General features: G+C 38.4%; 1 protein-coding gene across 2 annotated transcripts in view; it reads right to left on the reverse strand.

The window, feature by feature from the left end:
* Nucleotides 1–2,616: 2,616 nt before the first annotated feature.
* RIT2 (Ras like without CAAX 2) overlaps nucleotides 2,617–23,777 on the reverse strand; it is a 182,855-nt gene continuing 161,694 nt past the window's right edge. For both annotated transcript variants that reach the window (XM_088054360.1, XM_005528096.2), the window contains one exon: nucleotides 2,617–4,139. In XM_088054360.1, coding sequence (XP_087910486.1) covers nucleotides 3,912–4,139 — 228 coding nt within the window. In that variant the 3' untranslated portion in view covers nucleotides 2,617–3,911. The remainder of the gene's footprint in view (nucleotides 4,140–23,777) is intronic.

The following is a 23,777-nucleotide window of genomic DNA, read 5'->3' on the forward strand; positions in this document are numbered from 1 at the left end:
ATGCATTCTTACATCTCAGTCTCAAAACGGACATTTTTGGGTGTGTAAAGAAAATATTTTCAATTACTTGTAAAGGCATCAGATTGCTAACATAGTTGTGAACTGCCAGTCTGAGGGAACACAGGAGGATTCTGCACAAAAGTTCTAAGGCTGGTGTGCAAAAGCCATCTGTAAAGGATAACTTAAGTTCTGAAATTTTCCACCTTGACTTACAGCCTTCCCAGACCACTCCTCAATTAGAGGCAACATGTGATCTGCCACAGCTGTGAAGAAGGATAATCAACTGCCATATATTATGTATTTGTGAGAGATACCAAGTATACTTTTGCAAATTGTTATTACTTTATTTTATTTATTAGCTGCCTTTAATTATATTTCTGTAGGAACCTGAATCACGGTCCAATTGCAACATGGTCTGACAGTGGAATAATTTATAGCTGCCACCTTCATGGGACCGTAGACAACACAACAAAATAAAGTGATCTGTTTCCTTCTTCAAATCTTCTAGACACAATTAGAGAGAGAATAGTCAGATACAGAAATGTCTTCAGACACAGAACTGCTGTTTTTTAATTTTCTCAGCTAGGTCTGACAGCTAAGTAAAATCTTCTGTGATGGAATCAAAATGATTAATTAGGTAAAGGAGCTGCACCCAGCCCCTTGTGCAGTTATGACTTATGTTATCCTCACTGACTCTAACCTCCATCAGCTCTGCTCAATTAACTGAGGTTAAGCATTATAGATTATTGAGCAATTCAGTCATGGTAAATCAGAATTACTTTCCCAATTTAGAAGTAAAGGATGGTGAGGTGTTTCAGAGATGAAGCTCAATGCCTAGCATTTGCAGAATTATTCTCTACAGTTGCTATTGAGCGGAAAAATCTTTACAGATGGGGTTTATCCCATATGAATGTAGACATCAAAGTGTTAGCTGGGAGACTGGGCTGTTTTTTGTGGAATGAAATATAGTCACTGGAAAGAGACTGCCAGTTCAGGGGGGATTCACCATATGCTAACCATCCATGCCATACAGGAAAAATCACCAAATTTTCTCTCTGTATTAACCAGAGAGGGGATCTGAATGACTGGATCATTCAGATCCAGTCATCCTCAAGTTCTACATAATCAAAGTGGAGTGAGATAAATACAGACTTTTCTGCCTAAGAAATATTCAATGCCTGAAATGCTCATAGAAGATGTAGCAGAATATCCTTGGAGGGTATGAGACCTCATTCTTCCCAAAGAGACTAACCTGGTACCAAATACCTTTCAAAATGAGCATTTTGGGGATGGTTGTGAAGACATGCAGAACCTGGAGTTCTCATAGGCTTGCTACACCTGAAGAAGTGATGATTGCAGCCTGTGTTTGTACAAATTTGAACATATCCCAGGAGACACCTGAGCATGTCCATACTGAGAAACCTTAGAATGATACCTATCCTGGCTTCAGACCACAGAAGAACAGCACTTTTTTTGACCCATTGATCAGCATGGTGCAGAACCTGGCACAGTCCAGAAATCACTTCCAAGAGCAGCTTGTGTGTGGTAACACTGCTGTGAAGGCTAAGAGAGTTTAACAATATGGAAAGACATTGCTCTCTGCCAGATGATCTTAATGCTAGTGAAGTCATATTTAATCAAGTTAATCCATTTAAGAATTAATATTAGGCTGTATCTATGCTGTCTTCTGCAAACTTTCTTAGTCCTACAAACGGATTTGAACCAAGGTACCCCTAAAAATACAGACCCAAGTCCATGTTGATATTATACATACCTAAGTGTGTGTGTGGTGGGGGGAGGAGTGAAATGACATAACCAACACTAAATGATTTTCAATTGACTCAAAACTCAGGCATCTGTCCAAAAAAATCAAAGACCATCCCTCAAGGTTTCTCAGGGTGGTAATTTCTATGCTCTCTAACACAGGGAATGACTTCTTTGTTCCCCTCTATGCAGTATGCAGGATTGGAACAGACACAGATGTTTCCCCTTGTTATTTATTGTCTCATAGCTACCATCTGTTCAGTGCAGCCTCTCATTGTCCCTCCTTATACTTAGCTCATAAACTCTTTGGGCAAGTGTATCTTTTTGTCTCTAGGACACTTGACCTAAAATCTCTGTGGCAATATAGATAAAATAATAATAGTAATTACAATGGTATAAATGCAGACTTCAGCTTCCAGAGGCAGGAAACAGAAAATTCAACTTTAATGGGTATCTGTATTTGTATTCCTCCAAAATAATCTTTCTCAAAGAGAAATATAGCCACATGGTACCTAAAAACGTATAGCAAAGCATTACTTTTGATGAAGGATTTTTGACATGTCACAAAATGTCTCCAGATTCCCTTGAAAGGAAGGGAGAGTGGAGAAAAAAATGTCAGATTTTAATGAACTAAAGTTATTCACAATATCATAACCTTTCCAAGTTTTACAGAGGAAAACGAATCTACTCCGACCCAGACTATGCAAAATATAATCGGTTGAAACTGCAAAACTTCACAGAAGAAAGGTGAAAAAGGTGAAAAAGGAACATTTAATAACACAGATACATATTTTTTGTTATATCAGTTATCAATCCATGATGGACACAAATGACACTGACTACTAGGATGGCTCCATTGAAATCACAATCTTTATTTTTGACAAAACTTATGCATATTCTATCTGTAAAATTTATAAATAGCAACAACATTAAAAGAACTCCAGGGGTGAAAAAATGCTTAGGAGCATATACTCTACTTCATGCCAGCTTTGAAAAGGAATATTTAAAAAGACTTATCCAAGTGCTTAGTCAAGTGGTTGAGTTGGATGGTCAAGGACTGTGAGCAATGGTGATTGAGCTGATGCAATTCTCTAGTAAGTCAGGGGCTGGATGCTACATCACAGATGCTATTGCATGCTGGGACAGAGCTGCACTGCTCCAGAGAGGGCTCTGGGACTCATCAGACAGACAGAGCACTTGTGAGCTTCTTCATGGGACAGGGGACTGTGGCTGATGCTGAAGCACTGGCACAGAATGCCCAGATTGCTGGTGGATGCCCCATCCCTGGAATATTCAAGGTCAGGCTGAACAGGACTCTGAGAAGCCTGACCGAGTTGAAGGTATCCCCATTCACTGCAGGTGTTTCCACCAGGTGACCATTAAAACTTCATTTCCAACACAAACTCTGTATGATTTTAATGCACAGCATGTCTGTAGAAATTGGCTCCTCTGCCAGCCAGCCCTGGCAAGTACAGGTCAGAGGAGACAGCCTCTGCTGGGCTGGTGCATGACTCGTATTCTGCTTGCAAAACCTACCTGCTAACTGGACAGGACACAATGGGGATGGGGCACCACGGGGTCAGAATTGTGAGTCCCCAGCGTTCCCTTTGGGCCAGGCTCACAGAAACACTCACACACAGACACGGGCGTGCAGGCCGAGCACACTCTAACCCTAAACCTACATGTCAATGCAAAGCTGAAGGTCACATCCCAAAGTCCTTAAACAAGTCAAAACGTCCATTAAAATCAACGTCAGTCATTCCTGGGATGGTGAAATGACCTGTGCATGCAGAAGAGGAGGCAATAAGTGTATCCATTGTCCTAGAGCTGGTGGAAGCTGGTTCTGCCTTGGATGCTGGCATAACTCATAGCATTTGAGGACCAGCCATGGAGCACACATTAAAACACAGTATTTTCTCCACTCAGAGTTGCAGAAAAGATATGAGAGGGTATGCTAAATGGCACTATAGAACAGAAGAGTCACAGGGAAACCATGAATTGAGCTCTCAAGGAGCAACTTCTGCATGAGAGCTGAAGGGGAGGAACTCCAGGACGTGGCCTGGAAGATGCTGTATCAATGCTGCCTTTGTGAACTATTACAGGTTACTGTGGTCAGCTCCTGATGAGGGGCTCATGGAGAATTGCCATCAGGTTGTACTTTCCTTTTTTTTCTTCAGGGATCCCTTCAGTTTCCGCCACAGACTATCCCTCCTCTTCATCTTCTTCTCTATCATGGACAGTGAGGACTCTTTCCTTCGAATTTCCCTCACTAGTCCATGAAAGACATCATCAATGTAGAAACGGAGGGCAGCTGAAGTCTCAAAAAAGGAGCAGGAATATTCTCTGGCTAAGCTCATTCCTTCTTCAGTTGAGACCTACAAAGAAAAAATTCCATAAATATTGCCTAACACACAAAACATTATTCAACATGAGAACATTGCAATATACATTGTCTGACTTAGATCCTGCAAATCACTGACCAGGAAAATATTCTGACAGCATCCAACAGATAAGATTCAAGGGTGAAAGAATCAGGCTGAATTCATGAGGTATTTGAAAAGAGCAGGCTGGTAATATTCATTTGCTCTGGTATATTATGTCCCTAATTCTGATGCATCAATTTTTTCCATGTATTTCCTCTCTTTAGTACAGTAATCCTTTGGTTTGACAGTGCTGGTTTTATTCTATAGGCTGGAATGGATGACTTGAAAGACTTACACAGAATTAAGGCCCTAGAAAATCCTTGTTGAGTATTAACCTAATCCTGGAGGCAACTTGACTCTTTAAGCACACCAGCTTTCATATCCTAATATTTTTCAGTCACATTAATTTCTGAGCATATCTTGGGGTGTTTTGGACTTTGCAGGCCTGTCATTCTATCACTGAGCTCATACCTGAGCTGTATGAAGGTCCAAAATACATTTGTTTTTAAGCTCATCTTCCCTAAGTGGCCTTGTATACTCTTGTGGAACACATGGGAAATGTGTCTGTATTTTGAGGAACTGCACGAGCCTAGAGGGAAACAAGACAGCTCTTTTCACTGATTTCTGAAGCAGGGATCATTTTTCCAAAATTTCCACATTGGCAAAGTCTTGGCATTTGACCTGCCAGCCTGCTAAATAGAAGGGTGCTCAGTGTGCTGATTAATGTGTTCATCAAATAGAGCTTAAATGCTTATCATAAGGGCTGCCACTGCTCTCACTCTGAGAGCTCATCCAGTAGCATGCAGGAAGGCCACAACAAAACACAGAAACACAGAGCAAACCCTGTGAACTTCTACATGTTAACCCAGCTTGCCAGCCAATATACTGTCCTTTCTTTTCAGTATTTGGACATAAATCTGAATAAATGAATTATATGAATTGCATGTACGGTGTATATTCAAATTCTAGGTCAGAAATCCCAGGCTTTGTTTTTATTTATATTTGCATATCATGATTTATTCAAGTCACTTTCCAAACATCCTTTGAAAAGGCAAAACAGTACTTTGAGATGGCCTTGTGAAAGGCTACACAATAAGCTATGGAAACTGTCTACCACATGGTGCTTTGTTTTTTATTTGGTTTTTTGTTTGGGTTTTTTTTCTGATTTCTAGCTTCATGAACCCAAAATGCCATTTATCTTTATTAGGGAAATAAAACCCTGTGAGTTAAGATACAAGCACACTCTCTCATACCTACCATAAATAAAATGCCCTTTATGATTAAATTATGACACCACCTCATTGCATTTACTCCACCTATCTGTAAGGCTGGACACGGTGAGAAACAGGATTTGGGATGAAATAGAAAATCGGTTCACTCCAGCCTGGAGGTAAATCTGCACTGAGCATGTACCTGCACAACACAGACCCCAGAATTCCTCAACATCACCTTTACATGAGCCAGAAACTTTGTAGCATTTGCAAGGATCAGGCCTCTCTGCTCCAGGTACAATCTTAATTTAATTAAGAGTATTGTGAGGGCAAGCAGGGAGGTTGTATGCCAACCTGAATAATACTTACTGACACAATGAAAGATGGTTACCACTTTCCAAGCACTATAATTGCCAGCCTTTTGCAAAAAGAGATGGGTAGCAATATGGTCCTTGTTTTTCTCTGGGCAGCTGTGTAAGCAAAATGCATGATTCAATATGTCTATTGGGCACCACTGAGAAATTGATTGTCTGGATAGGAGACGTTTATTTTGGTTTATTTTGGATTTTATAATATTTTTTTTTCCTTGCTATGCCTTGTTTGAGCTGAAGGAGGATGTTTTTATTTAAAATTGTTAAAGATGCTGCAGTTCTAAGCAAATCATTGCACAGAGATGCAGTTTCAATGAGGATTTTATCCATTCATTGCCTAAAAGGAAGGAAAAATCAACATGAACTGAAATATCCTTGTGTTCAGTAATGGCAAGGTCATAAGTATAATAGGGTTTCAGCACAATACTACTCAAATATAAAAATTGCACATTCTTTTTCTGTGTGAATTTCTAGTCTTCACCCCACTTTGCTCCTCCTTTGTTCCACTTCTTTCTTTTTGTTTTCTTTTCTAGGACTAAAAATATGTTTTATCCATCCAACAAGGAAGAATAACTGCAGGGAAGACATGCTATGCTCTGTAATGAAACAAGACTTCTAAGAGCTGTGAGAAATGGAGAATACTCAGGAGAATTAAATCGTGCAGAAAAAACTTCCTCCCAATATCTTTGTGGCTGGAGGTTAGAGACTTGGCCAAATTTGGCTGATTTTCTTTAAAAAGCAAGAAAAGTTTTGTTTTGGACTCCAGTTTCCTGCCAAATTAAAGAAACAGCATTAACATTATTAATGGCAATAGTTCATTTCAAAGCACAGTATTTTTCTTAAATCTTGCCCTCAGGAACTGATTAACTGCTTCGGCAAAATTTTAAGAGCTAATTCAGCATAAGGAGGACACCTGGCACAAACAATTTCAGGATGATTCGCTGATGTTTTTCAGCTTCAAGGATGCAAACATAATTTTTTTAAATATAACATTGTAATAATTATCATTACTGCTTCCAGCACCACTGAATATAGCTATAGTAATTTAACTAATCCGTTTGCTGAAGAATCTGTAAATATAAAGAGGTGTCTAGAGAAAAAATAGACATTTTTCTCTTGGTTCATCGTTTGGTCAAGGGGCTAGACACCTATGGAATTAGAAACAAGGGATAAAGCTTGATGAGGTGACTGAGGCCCACATAATTCCAGGGATTTAGCCTGTTCCCATCTTATTGCCAGAAGAGAAACTATATCATAGAAATCCATTCCAGATCTGCCCAGCCCAGGGACTTGTTGACAAATTGCAGCTTCCATGGGTCTGCATCAGTGAAAGATATGATCTGTCAGCATGACACGGACAGACAGGTCAGGGAGAGAGGTCATTCCATTGAATATATATCTGGGAGTCAGAGCTTTATGTCTCATCCTTAGAGTAACCCTTCTTGATTGAATCTGGCATTGTTTCCAAGAGTACAATTCTGGTCATATTGATTCCAACTTAGCTCATTTCTGTGCTGGTAAACCTCATGAAGTGAATGAAGTTGGAAGATAGGTATAGTGAGCATAATGAAGAATGAAAATTTCAGAGCTGAAAGAAGAAACTGACAGAAGTTTCCTGAATTTGGCTCAAACTTTTAAAAACTGTGATTGTCTGGGTGGGGTTTTGATCAGGATTTACAGAAGGACTTGAAGCTTGCAGTACAATGAATGAGCAAGATCTTCCGAATCCATAAAAGGGGAATGAAGCCTCATGGATACCATGTGTCAGCAGCTGGAAAAGTCTATTTTTGTAAAGTGCAGGATTCTGAGAGCCCATTTCTGAGAGCACATGTGAGTTGAGAGGAAAGATATAGCTGTGACAACATTTAACTGAATCCTGTCTAGAAAAGATATACCTGTTCCAATAGCATGTGAACAGCACATGGAATTGTAGGCTGAACTGGGAATTTCCCATCTCTGCATAGCTGAGGGCAGATAGAACACAGCCGAGCTTCCTTCTGTTGGGAAGCATTCACTGGCTACAAACCTCATTATACAGCATTAGAATTCTGTTTGTGGCTTTTGCAAACCTCTCCTGGAAAATTACAAGTGAGATTAAATGCAATGCTGACAGGCTGCGAAGGCTGTGATGGATGAGCTGCCATCTTTACGACAGCCAGGTCCCCACTAAGGTCAGCTCCTGCCCAAAAACACCTGGGCTGGGTGGGGAGGCACTGGTAATCATTGGCCCCCATGGGCAGACATAAAAATGCCTGAATATCTGTATTTGAGATGGAAAATGAAAAGAAACTAAACAGATCAATAGTCTACCTCTGCCCTTGGATTGCCACTACCTGGAAAATCTCCATCAGGATCAGATTATTTTTGATTCAGCTTAGTTACCTACATTGGTCATGGCAGCATCAGAAGGATCCCAAAGTAGATTTCACTGATGGAGATTTGACTATCAGGGACAACAGCTGGACTCTGGGTGAGTTAATGTGGGTCTTCAGGCAGGGAAGCAATGCATTTCCACTTGTAAATCTCATCCTTACTACAGCATGGTCTACCTCAGATGGCTTTTGCTGTTTTCCCCTCATAACCGGGACCTCCAGATTGCCATTGAGAAATCTGGAGGCTGCAGGTGGAGGGTTAAGTGTCGCCAGGACTTGCCTAAAGTTTTGTTACAGACTTCTACCCTGGTAGTCATCATATAACTCAGTTATATAATTCTGGATAATTATATATCTGAAAACCTTGTTCTGTTTGTTTTTGTTTTTTTCTCTGAAGGCACATGGTCTAGATCAGAGACAGAAGGGTACACATGTTGCTCAACAGAGTTCTCATCTAAATCCCACTGAGGGAAATAGAAGGAATTTCCGTAGGTTTTGATTATGATTTGCATTTTTGACAGGCAATAATTTATGAGTTGTAAGGAAAAGTTACTGAATAGGGAGGGAAGCAGCATATTGAGCAGCCTTGTTTGCACCAATAAACAGTAAATTATAAAAGAAGTAGGAAAATTCTGAGTAATGTCCCAGAAAGATCAACATCCTTCCCCTTCATGTCTGGTGGATTTTTTTTTTCTCTTTCTTGATAAGTCACATTCCAGAAAAGAAGAACCTGGTGCCAGGATGTTTATTATCTGGATATCAGATTAGAGATAGGCAGGCAACCAGGAAGAGTCCACAAACATGTTTGGGTCCCTCCTCATCAGTGCCCATTCCATCGGCATATCAGGACAAATAAAATAAGCTTTTGGTACAGGTGTAAACCCATAAGATATTAGAGGAAAGAGCTGTGGAGATCAAAAGTATTCCCATTTTTCTCAGTCTCTAATAAGTAACTTTGCCAAAACAAAAAGAGAAGAGTAATCTCATGTGTCTAGAAAAAGAATGCCATCCTGGACAACAAAATGGAGAAGAATCTGCGTTGACCGACCCGAGCAGCGATTTTTTTTAATCCTAGCACTGACCACCAGGTTTAGGCTTAAGACACTCCCACAGAACAACTGTGAGTTTTCTCATTAATCATATAATTACAGAATCATTTAGGTTGGAAAAGGCCTTTAATATCATTAAATACACCCATTAGTGCAACAGTGCCAAACTCACCACTAAACCATGTTCTGAAGTGCCACATCTACATGTCTTTTGAATATTTACAGGAACAGCAACTCCACCACTGTCCTGGGAAACTGTTCCTCTGCCTGACCACCCTTTCAGTAAAGACATTTTCTTCACTGAGGAAGCCTTCCCTGGTCAACTTGAAACCTTTTTCTCCCATACTACTGCTTGTTGCCTGGCATAGGGAAAAGCTCTCCACTCCAATGGATTAGATTGTGTCCAGCAAGGGCTGAGCAGGCTGCTTCTATATTGCCACCTGCCTTTCATACAGCCAAAAGTATTCACTGTAAATATTTCAATTGTGTTTTGAGAAACATGCAGTGCACACCACTAACCAAAGAGCAGATCCATTATACCTGAGTCAGTTTTGACAGTTATTAATTTTTATCCTTGGACAAGTGTTGTATCAAGAGGCATGGTGGCAGAGACTTCCTACAGGCTCGTATAGGGATCTTTCCAAGTGTGAAATGCTATTTTTCAGGTCAAAGCTCAAACACTTGGCTCTTACAACAGTGGCTGGGGTTGAAAACATGAGCAGAAACAAAAAAAACCCAAGAAAATCAATCTTTCTGTGTTCTTAAGACAAGCACTGATGTTTTTATTTGTGCACATAATGCATGTCATGGAATATCTTTTTAAAGGAAATGAAAAAGTGTTCCAAGGCATTTTACCCTTCCTCTCTTTCTTCAGATCTTTGCACTTATAAACTATCTATCATATTCTTGCCACTGAGCAATGACGTTTCTGAAAGAAGGGGAAAAACCAAAATCAATTCAAAATCAATTTATTCTGAAAAAAATTATTCAGAGTAGTGTTTGTGTGGAACCAGCATGACCTTTTGTGGCCAGACATTCAATGTGACTATATTTCAGGTCCAAACAAATGCACAGCAAATGCAAAAGTTAAGTGGAAATCCTTGTTGTTAAAACCTCCTGTTTCTATCTCTCTCAATGTCAAACATTCTTCTTTCGTGAAGAATTTTAACTTAATTTTAAAGTGAATTACTGTTTAAAAGTATAATGCTGAAATTTTTTCATTTGAAAACATAATAATTTTAAAAATTATGCATGGTCCAGTTCCCAAATGTAAACACTGCGGTTAACTGATTTGGCCAGGATGCCACTGGAATTTTCAACTAGTTTCCACTGTCACAAAATAGCATTTTTCATTCAACCAAACAAGTGCACCTTACTTTTTCCCCTCAGTCCCTGGGTAAGCAACCCTCTTTTCAGGAGCCTGCACAGTTAATGAGCAGCACGGTACACAAATGTGAAAGGAGAATTTCATATCAACACCATTACTCTTAAATCCATTTAGAAATCTTGAGAAGTAATTAGCTGGAGAAACCTCACTCTGACTTCATGGCAGGCAATTCTGCAAGTTCAGCTTTGCATTCTAGACTATGAGAGCAAAGAATTAATTATTATTATGAAAGTATTGCAATTAGTTCTGTTCCTCCTTCTCCCTCTCTAGATTGACATGTCTTGTAAGAGTTTTCCTTTTTTTCCTTTTGGCCTTGTCATTCTGTGATATGTTTTTTCTAGTTTCACACTAAAGCATTTTTGGTGACCAGAACGGGGTCCAGCCTAAATGGCCATGGGTGTAGGCAGGATTAGCAGACTGGGACAAGGAGGAGATGTTTTGCCGTGTGAACTTGTGCCCTGAGGAGCCTGGATACCATGGAAATAGCACATGGCCCAGCAATGCACATCTCATCCTCAGCTGCTCCAGCCTCTGAAAAAATCCACATTACAGAGGCTCAGACATTCCTTCCCTTGCCCTTGTGACTTGGACTTTGCTTTAGGAGGGAAGGAATGGGCAGGAAGGAAAAAGGCAGTTTTAGCAATGCAGAAAATAGTAGCATTGTCCAGCTCTTCTCTAATGAAGTTTGTGCATTATTTTTAATAATAATAATAATAATAATATTATTTTTAATAATAATAAGGATTGAGGGTGGAGAGTATGGGATTGTAAATTTAACTGGTCATTTTTCTAAAGGAAAGCCTTTTAATAGACATGACAAAAAATAATTTTTTATACAAAACCAGAGAGATTGATCTGTTTTAAATGAAGTACTTCTCACCTTGTTAGTCACAAAAGTGTGACATGAAACACTACTTAAAGTTGGTTCTGAGCACAGAAGAAACATGTTTTCATTTGATCCAAGGGAACTGAAAATTGTTGAGGGTTTTGAAAGAAATCTGATGAAGCATCACTGAACACTTGTTCTTATGCAATTCACTATTGACCCCCATTAGATTAACCTGACATTTTCTCTGCTATAGTAATTTCTATACTCTTGAAAGAAAACTCTAACACTAGGTATTTTATTTAAATAAATCTCTCATTCATTTTCTTACATAAAAGTTTCAATTTACATTTGAATAATTTCTACAGATTTTTAGCGTCTTTTGTGATGACGATTACTAATATCTGTCTAGTTTTTCTCTTATTTTTGGAATTTTATTATTTTTCCACCTTTTGGGTCCAGAACATTCTTTTGACATAGGAGTTATTCCTCCAGGTAATTTCATTCCTGCTTTGGACAAATGTTTGAAATAAAACTAAACAACCCTCATGCAGTTGCTTAGCTGTAAAGCCAGCAAAGCACATATTTTGGTCTGTTGTTTCTGGCTTATGATAATGTTGTTTCATTATTTCACAGATACAATGCTAAATAACTGAATCAACATCTCATTTCATGGAAGAATCACTACAGAATCAGGGTGCTGTCTGCAGGTTAGACTTTGAAGTTGTTCTTCTCTGCTACAGACTGTACTCTTTTGACTTTATCTTGTCAAAAGGATGACTGATGAGTGGGTTAAAGCATCTTTACATCAGGAAATGTTTCTAAAGAGATGGCCTCAGGATCTGACTGAATTGGATACTCAAAGCCACATGATCCTGCATCAGTCAGCAATAGCTCTGGGTCTAATTTGAAGAGAATGTGGAAGTGTTAAATCCTTAGCATCTGTCTTCAAGATGAATAAGTTCAGGTCAATTGCTCAAAGCATTTTTCAGAGATCTGACAATTTTCTAAATTGTCCATCATCTTTAAAGGTTCTTTGATTGCAACGCTCAGCTGAAGACATAGATGGCCATAAGATGGTTGCAAAAAGAAGACATTTCTACATCAGTTTTGCACCGACATCTGCTGATTTTTGCAAGGGGAAAAAAAATCTAGGAATTGCAGTGCTATTTTCACAAGACAGGAATTCTTTCCCCATTTTTTTAAGTAACAACAAATAAATCAATTATCATCTGCTAACAGCAGATGGTTATTTAAAAAAAAAAATACATGTAAGAGGAGCTGAAAATGTACATTTTAGACTTCTTTTTAAGCAAATAGAAAATAAGTGACATTCAACTCTCATTTTAACACTGTTTGTGGTTCCTATTGCTTTGTGAGCACAAGTTGATGATCAGTCCAGTAGAGACAGCCTCCATATCTTTTATCGGTCTCTAAACTTGTGTAAGTTATGTGTTAGGCCACTCAGCTTCAGTTCTTCATCAGGACACAGGCCCTAAGCACACTGGGGACTGTGTAAATAAACTTAATTTCTAGTAACATTTGCAAATCTCCCTGATATTATATTACTTTGTTTATAACAGCAATATTTTGTCCTGAGAACACTCAACTGACATGAAAAGGTAAGACAATAAAGAAGGAGTCAGTAAGAAGGGAAGATCATGAGTCTGCTTTCAGTGTTTTATTTTCCTCAGTTGTCTGCTGAAGAGTGAGATATGTGACACAAGAAATTTAAAGGGAACCAGAAAGAGATCTGGAGACTTAAATGCAAATCAAGGGAGAGGCAGAAACAGCTGTATATTTATTAGTGCATGTTTTTACCTATGGCTTCAAACAAGAACCGTAAAATAAGAAAAAAACAAGACCCCAAAACCAAAATATTTGTGATTAACAGAAGTGGAATAATCTTTTGAGCCAAAGTAACCAAAGCTCGTGTTTAGCTAAATGTTTCATTTTTAGACACATGGACAGACTACTGGAATTAAATTCTGAAAACCCCTTTTTGCCTGAGATGAAAATGAGTTTCCAACACTGGAATAGAAGGGTTATCAAAAAATATGCAGTAAAGAGTGTTGTTTGTCCTAACAGCACACATTGCTTGCCATCACTTTTGAGTGCAGCACACATATATTCTGATATGCAGTTTTCACATCTAAACATACTCCCAAATTCAGACTGCAGGCAGACAGGGAACACCATTTTAAGTTTCTGGCAGTGAAAAGAAAATTGCACAAAACTCTCCTTCCTCCTTTCATTTCCATGCAGTTGTGGTCTGCTAGGATTCAGGGACTTTGACAGAAGGGAGGCAGAGGAAGAATTTACAATAGATTTACAAAGATTTGGACTGCAATCAATTTTTTTTAGTTTTTTATTTTTAAAAATCATTTACTGAAGCAAGCACATGCTAAAATATATGAGGTATCAAAGTGTCTTATGCGTAGTCTACATAATAATGTTTCACTCTTCCACATTTCACTTGAATTGCTTTTTAAAGAAAAAAGTTAATCAATGCAATGAGATGAGGATTTACTTGAGTTTCTTTCAAAAGAAAAAGTTACTGGATGCAATGAGAGGGGGTTGAGCTGTCAGAAAATGGGAGTGGTGAATCATTGTGGTTGTCTGTCCTGGAACATGTAATTAATTTTGAGGACTTAGTAATTTTGAAGCTTATTAGGAAGGTCTGTCAAACAATCTCATTAGAGGAAATATTGCAGAGTATCTTTATTAAACTAATGGCATTGATCTTCCCCATGTCAATATGAATTCAGGGAAAATTTTACACTTTTGCAGAATATGAATTGATTGAAAAAATTATGGGAGTTTTATGGAGCCTTTCTTTTTCAGCTCCTTTCTAGTGTGATGAAAGGAGAGCTTTGTGGAAGAGTAGAGTGCTTTTTTGTGGTCAGAGGAGCATTTGAAGCCAGAGATCCATGACACAGGAACATCCAACCAGGAATGACAGCTGAATAAGGAGCAGAAAGTTATATCATGTGGTGTGACCTTCCATGTGGACAATGCATAACAAAAACAGGAGTCTGGAGAACTGCATATGAAGGGGATAACAATGAGAAATGAATGTGCAGCGGGAGAAAAATTAAAAAATCTTAAATGGCTGGTGGGTAGGAAGAGCAGTGAGAACACATTTAGCTAATTAGACATAACAGGCTCTCTTACTGCATGCTAACCTTGCTCAAATTACCTTGCTTTTGTGGCAGGTTAAGATCATGGACTAAGACGGTTTCCATGGTAACTTGTCCACATATCTGTGGTTAACTTGTCCTGTTGGCAAGCTCTCTGTTCAGGGGGCACTTTCCTTGGATAACCCTTCCGTGGTTCCTGACAATGGGTTTTGATTTGTAATAAAACTGAGCACCCTAAAGTAACCAAAGTGGCAGCTGACAGCTGGCAGAATCTTAACTTTGTGCAATATAGCACCAAACTTTCTTGCCTACGTCCCCAAGGGGTTGGATTCTTTACTAACAGAAACTTCAGCAATGATGATGCTTGAAGGTTAATGAGTAGAGTTTTTTTCCTAGATTTTTGTTTTTTTTCTGAAGCCAAATCAAGAATTATCCTTCTTAGTTATTGCCTCAAAGAAAGGACATAATAAACAAAGAGAGAAGCAGAAGAGTTAAGGTAGAAGGATGGTGGTGGATTTATCCAAAGATTACATCTTTGTTATGCTAGCTGGAGGGTAGAATGAGAAAATAGAGTCTTAACAAACAAAATGGAAGAAATTCCTTGCTAGAAGCATCTGTTTAACCTCTTCTGTCTGTGATGTATCCTTCCAATTATGCAGATACTCTTGATATATAAAAACTACTATGTTAATATACCCTGTGAGTCCAAGTCATTATTATAATTGATAAACTCATATTCCTACCCATAGTAATAGACTTTTCAGCCCACCACTGATAAAGCTGCAGCTCAGTTTGCCCAGCAGCATGTGTGAATATGCATCTACACACACAAACACACACAGACCACAAATGCTGCTGGGATCAGCTTGAACCTTTCCATTATACCTGGCAGAAAATGTTGGCCTTACAGCAAAACTTCATTGTGGATTCTGACAAAAACACCATTCTAAAGAGTCCCTTCAGTATTGGGAGGAATTCAGCATTAGCTACTCTGCAGATTAGAAGTGTTTTCTGACATTTATTTATTTCCCATGCTTCATGTAACTGATTCATTCCAAGCCTTCAGTCTGGATAGGATCTGGAAATGGCACTGAAAAGGTAAAAATACCTTTCAAAATGTGAAGAAAAATATTTCAGAATGTGTAGATGCTGCAAGCCAGGATGCCCTTTTCTCAAGGTTTTCCAGAATTTTTTGTAAAGGAAAAAATGGTGGGCTGTAGTCAGCCAAGTGAACCACTTCTTTTTTATCCCTCCACAGAGGAAAGAGTGAAAATGAAAAAAAAAAAGGTTGAAAATGAAAGACAAGAAACAGATAACACAGAAGACATGATAAATACATAAATAATACTATGAAAATAATACATTAAGTTGCATATTCAAATAGTACATTAAAACATTAATGGTATTAAGGGTGGGGAGAATAAAGGTACAGTTTCTCAGGAGCAACTTGATCTGGCTGATTAAATATTATCAGTATTTAATGACTAATAGTCACTGTGGCTTTATATTAATCTGGAACATGTGCAGGTTGACTTCCATGCCTGAACAAGCAACACTGCAGGTCAGACTATGGAGTGGAAATCACAGAATCATCATAGAATGGCCTTGGTTGGAAGGGACTGAAAAAATAATCTTGTTCCAATGCCCTGGTCGAGAAGGGCAAGACACCTTCCACTAGACCAGGTTGCTTCAAGCCTGTCACACTTCTTTTGATGCAGCACAGGACACAGCTGGGGCTTTCTGGGTTGCCACTGCACGTGTCTGGGTCGTGTGGAGCTTCACACCCAAGTCCTTTTCCCCAGGACTGCTCTCAAACCATTGTCTGCTTTGCCTGACAAGAAATACTTCTGTGTTGGATTACTCCTGGCACTTGGCCTTTTTGAACTTCATGAGGTCCACATGGTCCCACCTGTCCAGCATGTCCAGGTTCCTCTGGGTGGTATCCCTTTCTTCCAGTGTGTGACCTCACCACACAGCTTGGTGTCATCAGCAAACTTGTGACATCCAGGTATGACAGTGACAAAGACAGACAACAACACATTTGGCCTTTTTTTTTTTTTCCAGGAAGCTTGCTTGCTTTTCCCTAATGACTGTTTTTCTCTAATTTCCTTAAACGCACACAGAGTAGACTTGGGGGAACAAAATTGCTAATGCTAAAAGCAACAGCTGGTGAAAAACACTAAGTGCTTGAAGCCTTAACAGTTCCTGTCACTAGCAATTCAGGACATGTTATCACCCCATTATTTTTTTACCTGTAGAAATAAAATGAGTGTTATTAAATGGTTTGGAAAATACAACTGCCTGTGGTAATGCTTTGTTTTATGTGATGAAAGGAATAGTAGTAAGAGAATAGGTATAATACCTTTGAGAAAAAGTAAAATGTGGAAAAGTAAATGTAGACCCCATTTCAGAAAGAAGAGGCAGTTGCTGTGTTTGACACAAATTTTTCAAGGTATAATTAAATATTTTCTGCTGACAGATGTATTGAAATCAGAGAATCATAGAATAATTTCATATGGAAGAGAATTCTATAGGTCAGCTAATGCAAACTCTTGCCAATAGTGGGTCCACCTGGGACAGATCACTCATGTAATATTAAACCAAGTTTTGAACTTCCTTTTTCTAAGGAAGGAAATTTCACAGCTGCTTTGGGAGGCTGTTTTACTGGCCAACCACTCCCATAAGAAAAAGCCCAAACAAAACAATCAAAAATCAACTCTCATAATTAATCATATTTTCTTGTTCTGAAAATATTTTTTTAAATTTTTTTTTCTCTTAATTTGATTGTCCTTCTCCATTGGCTTTGTCTTCATTCTAAAATGAATGTGATTCCCTTCAATCCATCAGGCTGAACAAATCCACAAGCTTAGATGTCTCAGCCTTTTCTGTTCCTCTTTTATTCTCTACCCCAAGACCATCTTGGGGATTTGTGCTGAACTCACTTCACTATGTCAAGTAATTTCTGGTGCTGTAAAGCCCTAAACAGGCACAGTACGTGAAATACATGTTTTTGGCTGCAATAACACTGTGTGAGACTGATTTGAAAGCCTTCTTAGAGTGAAGGCAAATATAATCCACTTTCATCTGAAGAGTCATTTGTCTGGTCATGAACACCATCTTAGGTTCTCAGACAAGACTTTCCTTTTGTAAATCCATGTTAGATGTTCCCAGGCACTTTCTTATCCTTCATGTGCCTGGACATGGTGTTTTGGGAGGGTTTGCTTCAAAAACACATTATCCATTTCTTCTGAAGGCAAAAGATACTGAAAACATTTATCAGAATAATTGATTTAGATTCTAAACTACTTAGGTAAACAGAGCATACACTCACCAGCTGAAATCCTTCACTTCAACCTCAATGAAACTTCTTTCAAGGCTGCTCAAAGAATGTACATGAAAATATAACTGAAGAGTCAAGATGAGCATAAGGTATATATCTGTCCCATGTAAGTAAATACAGGTGAAAGTTGGTACAAATTAAAGATTTTGGGTCACAACTGGAGTTTTTGCACCTGCTGTATTTCTGCTTTATCTCTTTCTGGGTTTGTGTTTTTCCTAACTACATATCACACTTTAAAAAACTTGACTAGGTACTTCAAACTCTTTTTTCCTAATAGTTTTTTTAATCAAAAAGAGTGCAAATCCAAAGTAGATCACATATTATCAAGGAAGGCCTTGATAACATGAGAAAGAAGGCCTCACAACTTGAGGCAGAGAAAACAGAAGGGGAGGGGAAGGGAGGGGAAGGGAGGGGAGGGGAGAGGGAGAGGGAGAGGGAGAGGGAGAGGGAGTGGGGAGGCGAGGACAGGAGAGGAGAACTCCATTGTTTTAAATGGTTCTTCCTCACAATTCTTTATGTTCCTTCACTTCTTATCAGCATATGTGTGTACTTACATTGCACTTCAGCTTTCATTTACCTAGGCTAAAGAAATTAAACTGTCTCTAATTTTCTCTGATAGGAGCAGCATGATACACATGCTGTACATCTGTTTCAATTTGAACTTGCCATCATCATCCATAAGCAACTATACTTAACTGAGTTTTCACTTGTATCTTTTATAATACCTTCAGTGTCTCCATGTCCCTGATAAATAAATCATTCCCAACACCTCTTGAAGTGGCATTTATTTTATGCACAATTTCATGATGTTTGTAGTTTATAATCACCCTGAATGTGGCTGATATAGCCAAGATTTCTCTCCTGCCTCCAAACTGATGTGCTATAGTAAACAGCCTTGCTATTAGTCCTTAAGGACATGGCCTTGCACTTTTTACAATTGCATTTAATTCCACTTCTATCACTCCTCTGGGTCACACAGCTTTTCCTCTACAATAATCCTGTCTCTTCTAGATAGAAAATGTTCCCACTTTGTGTTATCAGCAAATTGTGTCAGAACCCTCCTGCATTTTTATGCCTAGGTCATTAATGAAAAAGTTAAACATCAGCAAATTGAAAGGTAATGCCTAATATTCTTAGGGCTAGATCCAGTTCCAACTAGTGGGGTCTGAACCAAATCCTCTCTTCCTAAAACGTTACTTAAATTTAAGAGTGTATGTGGTTTTATATGTGTGCAATCCAGCTGTCATATTTTTTTTGCCAGTAAATCACCCGTTTCTGTTGGCCCATCTCAACTAACCCATCTGTTATGGTTGTGCAGAACATAGTGGAGAAAAGGCTGATTTATGAAATGCTGGATGGCTGTCCCTATTTTTATTAATGTGTGATTATAACTTCCCAGCTACATTGAGTGAAAATAGTCTAATGGCATCGCTTTCCATGTGAAAATACCGAGCTGACAGAGACTAAATGCTCGATGGCAAGGAGCCATAAAGCTGTGCCGCTCCAGACACCCCACTCTGAGAATAGCCCTCCATTTGGCTCCCCGCACTAAGAGGGGCCTGGTTCATGACCCAAAGTGGTCAGCAGCACAGCTTTAATTCCAATAATCCAATGCCTTCAGGCTTCTCTGTGTATTAACTGCAGAAGCCTGCCATATTTTGGAGATGGGGTTGGAGCAGATGGGGGAGTTGGAGAGGCCAAATTGTTGAAAGTCAGTGATAAGGCGAGGTGGGGGGAAGGGAAAAAACAAATGGATTGGGGATAAAAAAAAAAAAAAAAGCTGTGAAAGACAACCCTGAGGTTTGTGTGCTTTGCATTGCCACCTGCCAACCCCAGGTCTTCTGATCTCCTCTCAGTGAACCGTAGAGGCAGCAGTTGGAAAGATCAGATATATGCTCAGGGCAATCTGTCAGAAACAACTCTGTCAGATTCCCCAGCAATAAAACCCACAGAAATAAAATCTATGTGTTTAAAAGCGCGACTGCCCAATATCTGTGAGAAGAACTCTTTTAACACAGAAAAAAATCGGTGAATACTGCTCTTATCCTTCCACTTTTTAATTTTTTTTTTTTAACATCAATAAAATATTAACTTTTTTTTTTTTTTTAAATATCCCTTAAGCATCTGTACCATGTTTGTTTGCCTCTGGCAACACAGTTGTAATGTCATTCTCATGAGACTACATTGAATTCCATTATACAATCAATGAATTAAAAAAGGGCAGAACAAACCAACAGAAAAAACCAACAATAATGATATAAGTTATTTAAATATATTATTTTTGCATGTTTTGACACACTGTCAGCCATATTTGGGCCAGTATTTGGCTATACTTTGTTTTCGCTAAGACGTAAGACAGATAAATAATGTGTGTATTTGTTTTCTTAAACAAAGTGCTGGGTTGTTGAATTTTTAAGGTGTATTTAAGAATGTGCAGACTGTCCTTGAAGAGATAAAATGCTGTGAGCAAATTCCTAGCTTTTTTTTGTTGTTGTTCTAGAACATTTCTATACACCACATAAAATATGCAGTACAGCACACCTCCTTTCAAGTTTAGAGCACTCTGTAGATATCAAATTAAGTTTTATATCAACCTGTTGTATGAGACAGACTATTAATATATATTAGACTGTATATAAGACTATTATAATACCTGTCAAACCTAATTCTAAGTATCAAAAGCATATTTGGGTAATAAGTATTAGATAGAAGGAAATAAAATAATTTTAGATCTATATAGTGATACTTAAAAAAATATATAAAATTAATTCACTATATTAAATTGAGCATTCCAGCTACAGTGGTGACCACCATAGTGAAGCAGAGGACAATGTCATACCTGTTCACCTGCAGAGTTAATGGAATCCCCATCTTTGTATTTATCCCTTGGGGTGGATGTCCTATCTCCCCTTCCATTTACTAAGTGTGGTATTGGAGTTTTTTCTTCTCCTTTAATTCTCATTTTGCCTGGGTCACCCAAAGGAATAAACTTCGCATTTCATCTGAGTCACTACAATGAAGCCACCTTGTGCTGGCAGAATTTGGCAAAGCTGGACGGCTTTTGTTGGAGGGAATGTAGGAATTATAATGAGATCAGGGCTGGAATGCACGAGGCTCTATGTCAGGATGTTTTCACAGTATTTCTACAAACTGTGCTGGAGTATGCTCAGGCTGGTTCAGTGAGTTTCAGTGCTTCTGTGATGCCTAAATACAGTCACACCTTTTGAAAGGTAAATTTAAAAGCCATCACTCAAGCAGTGAAACCTCTTTGGCAGTCCTTGCCACACAGTGTTGTTCCATGGTGCCCGGAGATTCATAAATCTACTGATTGACCACATGATCCAATGTAACAATATAATTTCTTTTATTCTGTGCTAGAAGGTAATAGATTATTAAAATAACTATCAAGTCTAGCCATTCTTCAGAATACCATGGCTTCTGAAAAATGTAGTTTCCCTGAAATATATGCAATATGATTTCAGCTCTATGAGAATATAATTTTAATTCCTTCTCAATTAATGAACCAAAATTTAACACACATTCTCAGAGTATTCTATTCATTTTAATTTTTTATTTTTTTTTATTTCCATGTCTCAGACAGTACTTTCAAAAGTTACTATTTTGAGTATCTCAAATTGTTAAACTGGAGAATTTCTGACTGGTCCTAATTTTCAAAGGTCAGCAACTGCCTGTTCTAGATAGAAAATGGTTTCTAAGTATTCCCTGAAAAAATATCTCAAAATCTATTGTGCATAAATTTCTTTTCCCTCATTTACTCATCAGTGACTAAACTTTACTCTCACTACAGTTGTGTTATTTTCCTGCAATGCTTAAAGTGAGGCCAACGAGAGGTGTTTTTGAAAATCAAGATACATGTCACACATACACCATCATCAGAGTCACTTTGAAATCAATGACAGTCATCAGTCACCCACAGAAAACCTAATCAACCAGCCAAAGGTCAAAAAGACAGTCAAATTTATTCAGTTCTGTGGTGTCATGCATATTGTTGAAAAAAGTTATGAAATTAAGGTAGCAATATTAAGATTTTTATCAGGATATGTTTAATCTTTACCATCTTTTTATTTTATACAGTCTTTGTGATTCATTAAGCAAACTGTGTTTTCACGGGCTGGTTGTCCTCCCCACCCCCTTTTCAGATATTTGGTGGCATGCAGCACTAGCAAAAAAAGAGAAGTAGAGTATTTTAGAGGTAATGTAGATCATATCTGGCTCTGATTAGTTGTCCTTACATATAAACATGCTACACTCCATTTCCTATTGCCAGTAATTGTGGTTATCAGATAAAGCAGTCATCAAAAGGTGTTTTATAAACAATTGTGCTTATAGAAAGTAAGCTGCTGCTTTCTTGCTGGAAAAAAAAATCAGAATTATCCATTTTATATAGCCTGTCAGAGTAAGTCTCTTAACAGTCTGTAGATCTGCTTTCTAAAGCTTGCAGATATCTCCCTCTAAGCAAAAGACTCTCTCCCACAAAGAAAAATGTAGTAAATTTTGACCTCTATGACTGTGCTTGCAGCAATAACAATAATGATCCCAGTAAGTAGCTCTTTCCACTGAGATATTTTGCTCTTTTGGACTCATTAAGCCTTGGATTGAACCTATTTATTTACAATGGGTTCCTCTACACAAATATTAAGAAATAGAGGTGCCAACAAATTTAAAATATGTTTCAGTGTTTTTCTCATTAATGGAGTCTCAAATGCACATTGTATGTAGACATAATAATATATATTTTCAGGCTTTAAAGTACAATTAACTAATCAGACCTCCTTCAGAGTAACATAAATGCTCTACATTTTCATTTCTACAGTTTCATCTCAGCACCTTGAAAGGAAGGAAGAAGATTTGAAGTTTCTGGGGTGTCATGCTGCAGTGGTCAAACACCGCAGAAAAGACTGAGCCTCTTCTCAAGTACAAATGGGCTTCAGCTACAATTTAATTCAGATTCCAAGCATTGCTGCTTGTTTCAATGCTGGATGTAGCAAAAATTTTGCCCACGTCTCTATTTCCCCTGGGGTATTTAAACTCAGAAAGCAAGCCACCCCCAACCTTCTGTTTAATAAGGCAAACAGACTGAGCTCTTTTAAGTATCTCATGGTAATATGTGTCCTGCAGGCCTTATCTCTGGGATGATATATATTTTATGAAATGAAAAAAGAACTTTTTTATTTTTACCCATTCTTGTTCAATACAATGTGATATAGAAGCTAGATTCTAGAAGTCAAAAAAAGTGTTTTTCCCGAGTAGTACTGGAAAACTGAAGGATAACTCAATTCCAAACTAAAGCACAACATGGAAATGGGTAGATCTCTTATTGCTGCCATGTCTGGAGACTGTACCAATGTAAGTCTGGATTTCATAATCCATAACAAGACACAGCCTAGAGATTGGACAACTTGGTCTGCAGAGGCCAGAAAAAAGAAAGATGAGCAAGAAAAAGACATAAAGAGAGAAAAGGGTCCAATCCACTTAATTCACAGAAAAAGGTCTATGTGAGGGCAGAGAATTTAAAAAAAGAATACTGCTCCTGACTCCTTGTGGACTACCCCACCTGCTTCCATATTTCTTTAAATTAATCTGTAACTGTGTTCTATAAACAGTATTGCCTGAGATTAAGATCTCTTTAGCTCAGTTGCTGTGTGGCATGTGGCTCTGAGTTTTTCTAGTGCATGTGTCTGATTTTGGTCTCTGAGCTGCTGCCTTTGGTCTTGGCTATATTCCCTGCATTTCCCTGGAGCAGGAATGAGGAAAGCACAGAAGGAGGAGTGGTGATTGAACCTCCTTTTTCACCAAGGCCAGTATCTCCTCTGCTGTAACAACCAGCTGATACTAGAAGAGGACCATAAATATGCTGCCTGCATTACAACATA

This window comes from Pseudopodoces humilis, chromosome 4 (genome assembly GCF_049639895.1).
Source record: "Pseudopodoces humilis isolate 2021_Gansu_Grassland_sample_001 chromosome 4, ASM4963989v1, whole genome shotgun sequence".
Classification (NCBI taxonomy): Eukaryota; Metazoa; Chordata; class Aves; order Passeriformes; family Paridae; genus Pseudopodoces; species Pseudopodoces humilis.